This window comes from Bos indicus, chromosome 13, assembly GCF_029378745.1.
Source record: "Bos indicus isolate NIAB-ARS_2022 breed Sahiwal x Tharparkar chromosome 13, NIAB-ARS_B.indTharparkar_mat_pri_1.0, whole genome shotgun sequence".
Lineage (NCBI taxonomy): Eukaryota > Metazoa > Chordata > Mammalia > Artiodactyla > Bovidae > Bos > Bos indicus.
In genome coordinates, this window is record NC_091772.1 from 65154971 (window position 1) to 65168381 (window position 13411).

Sequence of the window (13411 nt, forward strand, 5' to 3'; positions counted from 1 at the left end):
ACTATGAAAAGACGTGGCAAAGTTAAATGAATATTTGTCTCTTTTTTTGGCTGCAGTTTGTGCCTTGAGAGATCTTAGTTCCCCAACCAGGGATTGACCGTGGCCCCGGCAGTGAAAGTGCCAAATCCTAACCACTGGACCACCAGGGAATTCCCTTAGAATACGTCTAAGGGAAGGAAATCAATATGAAAAGATGCAACTAGAATGTAGCCGCTGCTCACCGCAGCTAGGGAAAGCCCGCACAGAGGAACTCCACTAGGACTACCCAGCCCAGCCAAAAATAAATAAAATTAACAAAATCTGTAAGTACAAATGGATATAATGCATACATATGAATAAATTAATAAACGAGGAGAGAACACATCTCACATGCAGAAGAATTCCAAATAATCTGTGTAGATACGCTGCCCTCACTGCTCCTTAGGCGTAGACGGCACATAGTGACTCCCTTCCGAAGAGTACAGTATAGGAAGGAGGAAGAAAAGAATGATTTTACAGAGGAAGAACTACTGAAAGTAAAGTGCTCCCTGAGTCAGGTGATCAAGGCCAACATCAGCAGTAATAAATCATGTTGATAGTATGTCCCTCATTTGTGAGATGATAAATGTGGGATGAGATGTGATGACAGTGGTGTACTACAGTCCTCTTCCCGATCACCTATAACCCCCATCTAATGATGAGGAAAAATCAGTCAGAATCTAATAGTGGGCCAACCCAAGACCTACCTGACTGGCAGTCCTCAAAACTGTCCAGATCATCATAAACAAGGAAGGTCCGAGAAACTGCCACATCCGAGAGGAACCTCAAGGGACATGACAGTTAAGTGTAATGTATCCTGGAGAGGACTGTGGAACAGAAAAAGGAAATCTAAATAACTCATTGACTTCAGTTATTGATGTGTATCCATCGTGGTCCATTAATTGTAACAAAACTATTACACAATGTGAGATCTTAACTGGGAAACTGGTTAAGATGTACCATCTTCTTCATTTTTCTGTAAGTCTAAAATGGTTCTGGAGATTATCCAGGGACTTGCCTGGTGGTCCAGTGGTTAAAACTCTGTGCTTCCAGTGCAGGGGACGCAGGTTTGATCCCTGGTCGGGGAACTAGGATCCCACATGCTTTGCGGTGCTGTCTGCTCAGTTGTGTCTGACTCTTTGCCGAGTCATGGACTGTAGCCGCCAGGCTCCTCTGTCCATGGAATTTCCCAGGGAAGAACACTGCAGTGGGTTGCCATTTCCTACTCGAGGGGACCTTCCTGAGCGAGGGATTGAACCCACATCTCCTGGTTTGGCAGGCAGATTCTTTACCACTGTGCCACCTGGGAAGCTCTAATCACCACATGCTACTCGGCCAGGGGAAAAAAAAATGCAATAGTGGAGGGGAATGTATGGGTGAAACAAGTTTGACCCTGAACTCTGACCGTTGTGGGAGCTAGATGCCAGGAGATAGATGCTGGAGCTGGGAGGCTGGGTGAGCGGCACAGGGAGGGCGTGAGGCCTCCTGGTGAGTAGCTGTGCACCTCAGTCTTCCTGGGGGTGGGGGCCCTGTCTTCTGATGTGTGGTCAGTCATTGTCACCATGAATCCCCAGGGTCCTCTTCAGACCCCTTCACCCCATGTTGTGCTGATCTCCCGGCGCTCCTGCTCTGCTGGACTGTGTGCCTTGGGAGGCAGGGAGGCCAGCCCAGCACTGTCTGGAGCCCCAGGCCCTGGCCCAGCCCTCAGTGCTGAGTGACTAGTTTGGAGCTTTTCAGCAGCTCTTCTTTTGCTCAATAAAACTCTGCCTCCTACAGCTTTTACCGAGTTCTTCCCAGCACCCGCTGCACCCTACCCACCCCCCAAGAATAAACAGAAATCAGTTTCCTTGCCACATGATGGCCTCTTAGAATTTAAAGAATGCGGCTTTGTTTTTCTATTCAACATTTATGGAGCCAGGCAGCATGCCAGTGCCCCGTTAATTATTTTCTTATTCGGGGAAAACATTCCTCCATTCCTGCAGCGTTCATGTGACATGCTTTCCAGCCCTCTCACTTCTGCCTCCCTGCAGTTTTAGAGTCTCAGGGCGAGCTGCTCGGGACTGAACACAGGCCGCCTGAGGCTAGGCACCTGCCGTGAACACACCTCGTGCCGGCCCAGTGAGGGGCTGGGATGCCAAGCACCCTGGGTGAATGGAGGCACCGAGGCCAGGAAGGGCATTGCTTGTTCTGGTAGAGAGCGTGTGGGAAGCTGTGGCAGGTGGGACAAGAGGGACTTCAGACTTGATTCCAAGCTCGTGGAAGACTGTTTTTCCATGGACTGGAGGTGGGAGAGGATGGTTTCAGGGTGATTCAAGTGCATTACACTTATTGTGCACTTTATTTCTGTTATTATTACATCAGCATCACCTCATATCATCAGACAGTAGATCCTGGAAGTTGGGGATCCCTGCTCTAGACAATCCTAGAAGGCTCTGGGTGGGAGCTCAGAGCAAGGCCTTCATTCTCCACCCATTGGAAGGCAAAGCCTTAATGACTGTACCACAGGGAAGTCCCACAGGTATTTCTTGAGCGTTTATCAAGCTTCAAGCTTGGCCTAAGGTGCCAGTGTGGGCAAGTACACTGATGTCATTCTTGCCCTCGTGGGGCTTATGATCTAGTCTGGGGACAGACAGTAAACAGATAAAGCAGCAAATATACAGAAAGTTTTAAATTGCTCTTGGGAACAGAACAGAAAGCTGGGTTGAGCGGGGAGGTGGTCTTAAATGGAGTGGTCAGGGCAGGTTGCCCTAAGACAGCGATGTGTAAGCTGAGACCTGAATGACAAAACAAATGAGCTGTGGACAACCTGGGAGCGAGAGTGTTCCAGAAAGAGAAAGCAGGTCGAGCCTGAGGCGGGAAGGAGCTTGGCATGTGGAGGGAACTGGAAGGGAGGGCAGTGTGGCTGAAACGGAGTGAACAAGGTGGGAACCTCACAAGGGTGAAGCAGCCAAAGCCTCAGTGGCCACAGTGAAGAGCTTTATTTTCTCCTGGGAGCTTTGGGAAGCTGTTTGAGGACCTGACTCTGGCTGGAAAGTATAGAGTGGACTGGAGGTGAATAACTGCCTGCTGCTGGGCTGCCCTTAGTGAGGTCCTGGGCAGGCTAATGGGTTCAAATCTCACTCCATCACTTTCTGCCTTGTCACCTTGGCAAACTAGTTAACGTCTTTGTGGCTCAGTTTCCTTGAAGTGTAGCAGCTAAAAGCATGGACTCTGGGGACTTCTCTGGTGGTCCAGTGGTTAAGACTCCGTGCTTCCACTGCAGGGGGCATAGGTTTGATCCCTGGTCAGGGAACTAAGATCCCACATGCCCCATGGTACAGCCAAAATAAATAAATAAGTGCATGGACTCTAAAGACAGACCCACTTGCGTTCAAATCCTAGCTTTATTGCTTCCATGCTGTGTGATGTTGGACATGTTTCTTAACCTCAGCTCATCCTCTGTAAAATGATGATAATAAAAGAACTCACCTCGTGGGGTTCTAGTGAGGGTTACGTGAGTTAACACACACCAGAGCTACAAGAGGGCCTGGGATTTAGTGCCTGCTCATTAAACATGAGTTGGTGCTATCACCACCATCACCGCCATCATTATCATCGGCATCATCCTTACTGTAATTATAAGATAAACGTGACTTTAGACAAGCAAATTTCCTTTGCCCAACCTCATTTCCCACATCTAAGGCTGATAATCCCTATATCCCAGGGTGGTTGTGAGGATTAAATTTATATACATGTTTCTCCCACACAGTCGAAACTGACTAAAGAGCAGCCATTCTGGCTTCTGTGCAAGGCCTGGTGCTGATTAGAAGGGGCTTCATGGCCATTGCAGTGAGCACAGCTGAAGCGCGAGGATCTTCACATCTCCCAGAGCATCCTTACACTCACCATCTTGTTTAGACCGTCAACAGCTCATAAGAAAGATGACACATCTCCACGCCAGTCTTACAAGGAGAGACAAGGCCAGGGCTCAGAGCAGATGGTCATTCTTTAAGGTCTAGAACCCAAATCGTGGTGGTAGTGTGGTGAGGGTGAGGAAGGGGAAGGTTCCAAATCCTACTTCTCGTCTCCTTCAGTTTGAGAATCCTTTGGAGACGTGCGGGGCAGGTGTTCTCACCTGTTTCACAGGAGAGCAAACAATGGGCCAGGGAGGTGTAACTTCACCCAGAGTCACACTGAAACTGCTGGGTGGCTTTCCCGGGGCTCTGGGGAACTCTGGTCCTTTGTGTCTCAACACAAAAAATTCAGCGAGAGGTAAAGTGATAGACAAGAAGTGATTTATTAGAATAAGATGTTTGTGAAGCTTACAAGCAGGCAGGCAAGAGGGTGCTATGCCCAGATAACTTAAGTGGGCTACAGTCTTATAATCAAAGGGAAAGTGGGGAGGGGGAAAAAACCACCTTCTTTCTCATTCTTGAATAGTCATCAGGCTTCCATCAGCAGCTCCTCCTCCAAGGTTGGGCAGGGGAGTTTTCTTATCGCTACCTGGTCAAGCCAGGACTGTCATAGTACAATGGGAAAATTACTTTAGGTCTCAGTACAACGAGGGCCTTTCACTTTGAAATGCCTGTGATATGCTGTGGGTTCTCAGTCACTCTTTGCGATCCTATGGACCATAGCCCGCCAGGCTCCTCTGTCCATGGGATTTCCCAGGCAAGAATACTGGAATGGGTAGCCATTTCCTTCTCCAGCGGATCTTCCCAACCCAGGGATCGAACCTGCGTCTCTTGTGTCTCCTGCATTGTCAGGCGGATTCTTTGCCACTGAGCCACCTGGGAAGCCCCAAATTTTTGGGTGCGGCACACAGCTTGTGGGCTTTTAGTTCCCCAACCAGAGATCAAAGAGCTTGGAGTCCTATCCACTGAATTTGAATTATCACCGTTCTATAAATTATTGTTTCTATGTGTGCAGAGAGCATGTCCTGGGATCAGTAATTTACTGAGCTCACTAGGCAGGATGTGGGTCTCATGCCACCGTTGTTTTGTTGTTTTGGGGCACATCGCGTGCTCCTGTCACATGGTTTTGTTGCTAAGCAAACCTGCTTTTTAGTGCGATCATTGACTCACAGGGGTCTTCATACCTTTTCCTTTACTTATGATCCTTTAGTGGGATTAACTATTTAATCACCTACTTTGTCCCTTTACTCTGTCCCTATCAACATGATGAGTAAACACGGGGATCTTCCTTCTGAAGCCTGCATTTTTCCCAATCCCACTTGGCTTGCCTAGAGCAGACCTCTTGGTTTATGGCTGATGTCCTTCTTAAGCCCAAGACAGCTGGGCATTGCAAGCTCTGGACCACTGACCTTCTCTCCCCTCCTTGCCAGAGTCTTAATAGCTGAGAGGCTGCGTGAGCACTGGACTGGGACTTCAGCAGCCAGGACTCTAGTCCCAGCTGTGCCCCATCTCAAAGTGTCTCCTTAAAAAGGGGAATACAGTCCCTGTAAAGCAAGCAGATGGGCCTGCTGACCTCCATCTCCCTTCCAGATATGATGGAGTAGGAATCCACACCAGAGAGCCCAAGGAGCAGTGGGAGCTGCATAGTAGCCACCAGTGGCCCCAGAGCCTGTGACAGACAGAAAGAACTAAGGTGACGGACAGAAAGAACTAAGGCTCCGTGGGGACAAGTGCTATGAACAAAGCCCTCCCGGGAAGCCCGGGAGGGCGTGGTGGCTGTAAAAAAGGGAAGATCTAGGAGGACAAGCTATTTGTCATAGTCCTAAGGAAAAGAAAATGAGCTGACCTGGCACAAAGAAGAGTTGAGATTGATCACCAGGTAAAGCTGGTAAAATGCTGCTACCCGGCAAGCGACTGTGTGAGCACAAATCCTTTTTAAAAAAAATTTATTTATTTGGCTGCGTCAGGTCTTAATTGCGGCATTTCATTGCTTCACAAGGGATGTCCCTTGGCTTGTGGGATCTTAGTTCCAAGACCAGGGATCGAACCTGCATCCCCCTCTTTGCAAGGCAGATTCTTAACCACTGGACACCAGGGAAGTCCCGCAAGCATGATTCTTGCAGAGCTTGCTGCCTGGAGGTAGGACTGTGGACAAAGTGCTCGGACGGTTCTTTGAGGACTTTGGTGTCATTGGCAAAGAGAGCCCTGGACTTCTCCCTATCACTTGCTGAATGACCCCAGATGGATTCAAGTCCTTTTGGGGCCTTGCTTTTCCAATCAGGAAAATTTGCTTGTAGAGTGGATGGTCTCTGAGGTTGAACTTCTTTTCTCTAGGGCCTTCACCAGATCCTCCTCCCGGAGAGCCAGCATGACACGCGGCCCTTGATCCTTGTGAGCCTGGGAGCTGAGGTGATACGGATCAGGAAAGAAAAATTTTGTGAACTGCTTGACAGTAATACAATAGAAAAATTGTCAAAGTTCAGTATCAAGTACCCCAGGTCAGTGCTGGAAAAGTGTGTACATTCCGTCAGATCGAATGAACAGTTTTATACCTCTTATTTAAAAAAGTGATAATATCTAGTGCTGACAAGGGTCGAATGAAACTGGTAATTGCTGATGCCCTCTAAATTGGCTCAATCCTTTTGATAATAATTTTAGATAATAATGTTTCAAGGGCCCCAAACTGTTTCTACCCTTTGAAGCAATAGTCTACCTGTGAATTTATCTCTATATAACTAAATTATAGGGAAAGATACTAAGATGTTTATAGCTGCCATATTTATAATAAAAAAACAACCTCCCCCCCATCCATACGTGTCACACCAAGGGGACAGTTTAGAAAACAGTGATGCATTCCCTTAATAGTAACTTTTTTTGAAGAAGCAAAAGTAAAATGAGTGATGCAATGCTACATGAAAAGGACAGGGTACAAAGTTGTATATATACTATGACTTGGGCCTTTCTACAGGAGAAAAATCTGGAAGGAAAATGAGCAAAAATGATAATTCCGTGGTATTGCCCAATTTGTAATGGTCATTCTTTCTGGAAGACAGGACTAAAAGGGACTTTCTGGTTATGCTTATATATTCCTCTGATGTTTGTTTTTGCAGTGAATATATATTTCCTTTTTTTATTTCTTTCTTCTATAATAAGGGAAAAAATGATATACTTTTTAAAGTTATTGTCAGGGTAGTAACATCCCAAGTGGATTTTCCCCTTTATTCTCAATGTTTGGTAATGATGATATATTTATTTTATAATTTAAAAATATTTATCCTAAAAGATTTAATAAAAAGATTTCTATTTATATTTCCCTAGTTTCCAAATTTTCCATAAAAGTGAATACTTTTATAGTGTGATAAAAACTCTACTATTTTTTACGTAAAAACTAATTTATTGCCTGATCACTGGTCACAGAACTGTTTTGATCTTACACTGTTATTACTAAAGAGTGTTTGAGTGTATACTCCCTAGGATATATTATGTGATATGAGTAACGTAATGTTTATTTATTTATTTATTATATCTGCTGTGTGTTGTATACCTCCTATACATTATAAATATGCAAACATAGATCTTTAAAAAGAATAAGACTAAGATCTTGCAAGCTGCATGATGTGGCTGAAAATTTAAATTAAAACAAAAAAAAGCCAAAGATAAATATAGATGAAGTCCTACTGTTGTATTCACACAGCCCGGTGGATCTCATTCACCTCCCTGGGTGACACCCCCGGCACCCCTTCGGAACCGCAAACCTGGACTCTTGCAGCCATCTTAGCATTGGTCTCCTGCCTCCGTCTTCCTTGTGCTGGGTCATTTCTGCACACTGTGCTTTTGTGCTGTGCTATGCCTAGTCTCTTAGTCACGTCCAACTCTTTATGACCCCATGAACTGTGGCTTTCCAGGCTCCTCTGTCCACGGGTATTCTCCGGGCAAGAATACTGGAGTGTGCTGCCATGCCCTCTTCCAGAGGATCTTCCCAACCCAGGGATCGAACCCAGGTTGCACGCATTGCAGGCATAGATTCCTTACCATCTGAGCCACCAGGGAAGCCCAAGAACACTGGCATGAGTAGCCTATCCCTTCTCCAGGGGATATTCCCGACCCAGGGGAATCAAACTGAGGTGTCCTGCATTACAGGCAGATGCTTTGCCAGCTGAGCTTACCAGGAAGCCCGCACTGTGCTTTTATTAAAACTCAAGTCTGGCCATGTTAAACTCCTGTTTAAAACCTTTCGGTGGTACCTCACTGCCTGTAGGATACAGTACAGATTCAGTGCCATGTAAACAGCCCTTCATAGTCTGACCCTTCAACTCCCTGTAGCACTCCTGCTGTCTCTAACCCACTCTGGCAACCCGGGCAGATTGCCTCCTAGACCATTGCCTTTGCCAATGTAGACCCTTCTGCCTGGAACGCCATCCCTCAGTCCTGCTTCCAGCCTTTTATTTGGATAAACTTCTCATTCTTTAAGATTCATCTCCTCCAGAAAGCTGGGCTAGGGACCCCTTTCTGTTTACTCATAGTCCTACAGCTCTCACAGTGGCCACACCACGCTGTATTACAGCTGGTTAGAGCTTTGTAGTTTGTTTGTTTTTCTTTAATGTGGACCATTTGTAAACTCCTTATTGAATTTTTTACAATGCGAGACACGTGGGCTCTTTCTCCCTGACCAGGAACTGAACCTGCATCCCCTGCATTGGAAGGTGAACTCGTAACCACTGCACTGCTAGGGAAGTCCTTAGAACTGTGTAGTTCTTGCACAGTTCTTTCCCCACCACTTGGTTAATGTCCTCCTGAAGACAGGGTTTGGGCTTTATCCACCTCTCACCTCTAGCACCTGTACAGTACTTGGCACGAGATAGGTGCTTCATAAACATTAGTGAATGGATGAGGCCCACTCACTGTGGAAAACCGGAAGAAGGCTGAACATTTAAGAAGGTGAAGACCGAAAGTGTTTGCATTACTCCAACAATCCCAACTAGCAATATGTATTTCCTTTCAGTACTTTTTTTTTACTACATGGATATGTGCCAAATATGCATTTTATCATTCAGTCACACACACTTTCATAGAGAAACCATACAGATATAATTTTGCATCCTCCCCGCCTTTTTCTTTTCTTGTGGTGGTGATGTGATCAGACATGGTTTTGTAAGTAGGTGTGGTGATTCCTGTGGTTGAGAAAGAGGTGAAGGCAAGCAGATCTGTAAAGTTACTTCAACAGTATCTAATAAGCACAGGAGAGAATTTGACATGGGCTCTGTATGACCTTGGACAAGTCACTTCCCCTCCTTTAGGCATCAGACTCCACTGCAGAACAAAACAATTAGAGTAGAACAGTTTCCCCAAATTACGGAACGTCTTCCCAGAAGGCTTACAAGATGATTTTAGGTGGTACACAGATTATAAACAGCTACATATTTATTTGAGTATGAGTTAGAAAAACAGGACTAGTTCACTAAACCCTTGATTAGACAATCTTGTTGCTTTTAAACCAAGCCAAAGTAAATATTTAAGTGAAAGAAATTAAGCGGAATTAAGAAAAGTATTAATAAAAGAACAGGTGATAATGTAGCTGTGATCCAGATTGGGGGCAGTTTTTACATGTATATGGATGGCTGAGTTCCTTTGCTGTTTATCTGGAACCACCACCACATGGTTAATCAGCTATCAGTTCCGTTCAGTTCAGTCGCTCAGTCGTGTCCGACTCTCTACAACCCCATGAATCACAGCACACCAGCTATACCCCAATACAAAATAAAAAGTTTTAAAAGAATAAGAAAATTTGGGGCAGTTTTGTGGGAAAAAAAAAAAGTTGAGAAACACTGATGGTTCCTTGCAGTTCAGCGATGCTCCAATTCTCTGATTCCTGTGGCCTATCAATGTAGAAAATAGCTATTTAGAGCCACCTCTTCAAAAAAGGGTTTAAGGGGGAAAGAAAAGATTTAAGGAGGAAAGAAAGGGTTTAAGGAGCGTTAGCTTCTCACAGAACGCATCAGTTAACGGTTGAATTGGGATTCAGAGAAGGTTTACACAGGCTTGAGCGTGGCAGATGTTGGGCCTTAGCGTCTGTGCTGCACAGTCAGCGCTCTGCTACAGTCGTCTGCAATGCTGACAGACAGAATTCTGGCTTATTCATTAATTGTCGAACTCATGGTTTTCTAGACTGCTAAAGCAGGCAGAAAATATATCCATTATCTAGCTCAAATCCCCCATGTTTTAATTGAGGACTGTGAGGCCCAGGAAAGGGGGACGTGACATGCTGAAGATGGCACAGTCCGTGGGTGAGACACCTGTCCCGTGGATGCTATGGGCTAGATTGTCTGAAGCCTGTCCCCCTGCAGACACAAGGAGCACATGTAGAATATGAACAGCTGAGTTCGCAGGAAAAAAGGGAACTCTCCCAAGGGCCCAAATGAAGAACAACCTAAAACCAAAGCACCGAGTGTGATCTAGCGCTGGATGGCCAGGCAGATGTGGCGTGGGGGTAGTAACGGAGGGCACCATGTCCTGGCGTCCTGCAAGGACAGCTGACAGTTGCAATTCCAGTGAGGCAGAGGGTGGAACTGGAGCCCCTGCATGAAGTGGAGGGCTTTAGAAGAGCTGCCCCCTTTAGTGAAAGCCTAGACTAGAATCAACCTGACCAGCAGCATCAGGAGGTGACGTAGAATCTTGTCTGTCTTAACTTTTACTCTGGAACAACAGCATCAAGAAGATCTAAGAATTTGTGGTCACATGCTTGCCCTCTCTTAAGTTTTGGTGAGTTCCTTAACCTCCTTGAGCCTTAGTTTCTGTGTTTGTGAAATGGGGTGGTCATGAGGATGTGGTGAGTTAACAAGTATAAAGTGCTTGCTGCATGGTGAGTGCGGAGCAGGGTTAGACAGTGTTATTTATTATGTAAGAGATCGGGAGTTAATGGGGCTCTTTAGGTAGAGACTGTCCAGTGGTATGCTGGGCAACGTTCAACAAGCAGCTCTTTTGGAGATGGGAGGTCACCTGACTGGAAGTGTTGGCCAGTTTCTATGGTACACATACTCCTCCCATGGCCAGTTTTGAGCTACCAACCTGTTGTCACTCAGCATGGAGTTGCTCTCGTGAGCTGGTAGGAGCTGACACCGGCACTGCTGAGACCTAAGGTCTCAGGACTAACTTGTAGCCCATTCTGACCTCTAGATTTTGGATTAAGTTGATCTCTGTGAATCAAAGTTGATTTTCTCCTGGTCAACGCAATTTTCCGAAAGAATGCTCTAATGTGTTAGTGATTTACCAAGCTTGCCTCCTTAGGTGAGAGTACAGCTGAGGAGTGAAAGTCAAATGGGCCTTCCCTTGCTGTGGTCTCAGGAGGAAATAAGCCAGTGAGTCCTGAGCCCATCCACCATTGCCCACCTCTTTCCTACCCTCATGTGCTATAAGGGAGGGGGGCAGAGTAGATGCAGGGCACCAAAACCAGCCAGGGCAGCTACCAGTTGACTTTCTATCTCTAAAGATTTGCCCGATCTGGACATTTCCCATAAATAGAACCATATATTAGTTTGGTAGGACACCCCAAATGAACTTTTTGGCCAACCCAGCACATGTGACTGGCTTCTTAGCATAGTGTTTTCAAGGTTCATTCGTGTTGTAGCCAGTTTTGGGTTGGCCAAAAATTCATTCAGGAATTTTTCCATACAATGTTACAGAGAAACCCAAGATTTTGGCCAACCTAATATCAATATTTCATTCCTTTTTATTGTCAAATAATATTCCAGTGCATGGACATATTATACTTTATTTATCCCTTCATCAGTCGATGGACATTTGGGTGGTTTCTACTTTTTGGCTATTTTGAATAATGCTGCTAGGAGCATTCTTATGCAAGTTTTTATGTGGGCATATGTTTTCATTTCTCTTGGGTATATACCAAGGAGTGGAATTGCTGGGTCATAAGTTAACTGTTTAACCTTTTGAAGAACTGCTAGGCTGTATTTCCAAGTCGCTGTATCATTTTCTATTCCTGTCAGCAATGTATTGGAACCCTCATTGCAATATCTCCACTTCTCCATTGACACTAATAATTATTTGTCTCTTTAATTGTCATCATCCCAGTGGGAGTAAGTGGTATCTTGTGTGGCTTTGGCTTATATTTCCCTGATGGCTAATGATCACATGTATAATTTAAAATTTTCAATAGCCACATTATAAGAAATAAAAATAGAGGGGTGAAATTAATTTTAATAATACATTTTATTGAATGTAGTATATCTAAAATATTATCATTTTAGCATGTAATCAAGGTAAAAATGACTGAGATACTCTGCATCCTTTTTTTGGTATTAAGTCTTTGAAATCTGGTATGTATTTTATACTCAGAGCACATCTCTAATTCAGATTAATCCCACTTCAGGTACTCAGTAGCCACATGTGGGTCATGGCCGCTGCGTGGAGTAGTGCAGGTCTAGGGGATGAAAGCAGGGAATGGTGAAGGAGGCAGATGGAACGGCCTGGGAAAGGGCGCAGAGGTGGGACAGAGCTCAGGGTGTTTAGGGACTGAAGGAGTGGCAGGAGGCAGGACTGGAGGGGCAGGGGGTCAGGAGGCGCTGGTGTGGGAACCCCAACACCTGTTCCTTACCTTCAGCGATGAAGATCTGTGCCAGAGGTTCCTCAAGGAGAACAACTGGAATATCTTCCGGAAGGACCTGGTGCGGCTACTGGTAGAGCCTCGCTGGCGTCCCCCATTCACTCCAATCCAGCCCAAGAAGAAAGGGACCTACAACCCCAGAATTGTGATGCTGGATCTGTATAGCTTAGACAAGAAGACTAAACGTCGTCATCCCATTTTTATGGCACCCCAGAAATACCTGCCCCCATTGAGGATTGTCCAAACCATTATAGCACCCCGGTACAAAATCCAGGAGCTCCTGCCTCAGTATAAGAATGCAGGGGTCCTCATGTAGAATCAATAAAAGATGTTGGGTCAACCACCATGTTTTATGAATAACCGCCATGGGAATTGTGGGGCTTATAGTGAGGGGCCCTGGGGGTGACCTGGGGGTCTGGAGAGGTATTAGGGGGCACTGTCTCCCCTGGCACTTGTAGGGCTGAGTAGGGGACAGTCAGGAGTCCGGGTGTGGGGGTTAATCACTGGGGTGGCCTCAGGGTGAGGGGGTCTTATGACATAGATGGGAGGCACAGAGGAAAGACAGGGTTGTGAACTCAAAGGTCTTGCAAGGCCAGACAGGTTGTCTGAAGGAGTGTAGGGGACTTCCCTGGTGGTGCTTCCACTGCAGGGGGCCTGGGTTTGATCCCAGGTCAGGGAGCTAAGATCCATAGAACATTCATTCTATGGCAGCCATCTTGCTGAAGCATTTGACTGGGCTAACACCCACGTCCGAGGTCCGGGGCGGCGGCCGAGAGGAGCTACCCAACGCCCAAGGAGTGGCGGCTGTGCGGGCGCAGGAGGGCCAAAAGGAGCTACTGCACGTTCAAGGTCAGGAGGGGCGACCTCATTCAAGGTAAGGAGC

At 46.1% G+C, this 13411-nt stretch overlaps 1 protein-coding gene across 1 annotated transcript in view; it reads left to right on the plus strand.

The window, feature by feature from the left end:
- Window positions 1–12884, plus strand: part of CNBD2 (cyclic nucleotide binding domain containing 2) — a 49443-nt gene extending 36559 nt beyond the window's left edge. The window contains exons 11-12 of the mRNA XM_070801585.1: window positions 6246–6409; window positions 12526–12884. Of these exons, the coding sequence (XP_070657686.1) occupies window positions 6246–6409; window positions 12526–12844 (483 nt within the window). The 3' untranslated portion in view covers window positions 12845–12884. The remainder of the gene's footprint in view (window positions 1–6245; window positions 6410–12525) is intronic.
- Window positions 12885–13411: the final 527 nt, after the last annotated feature.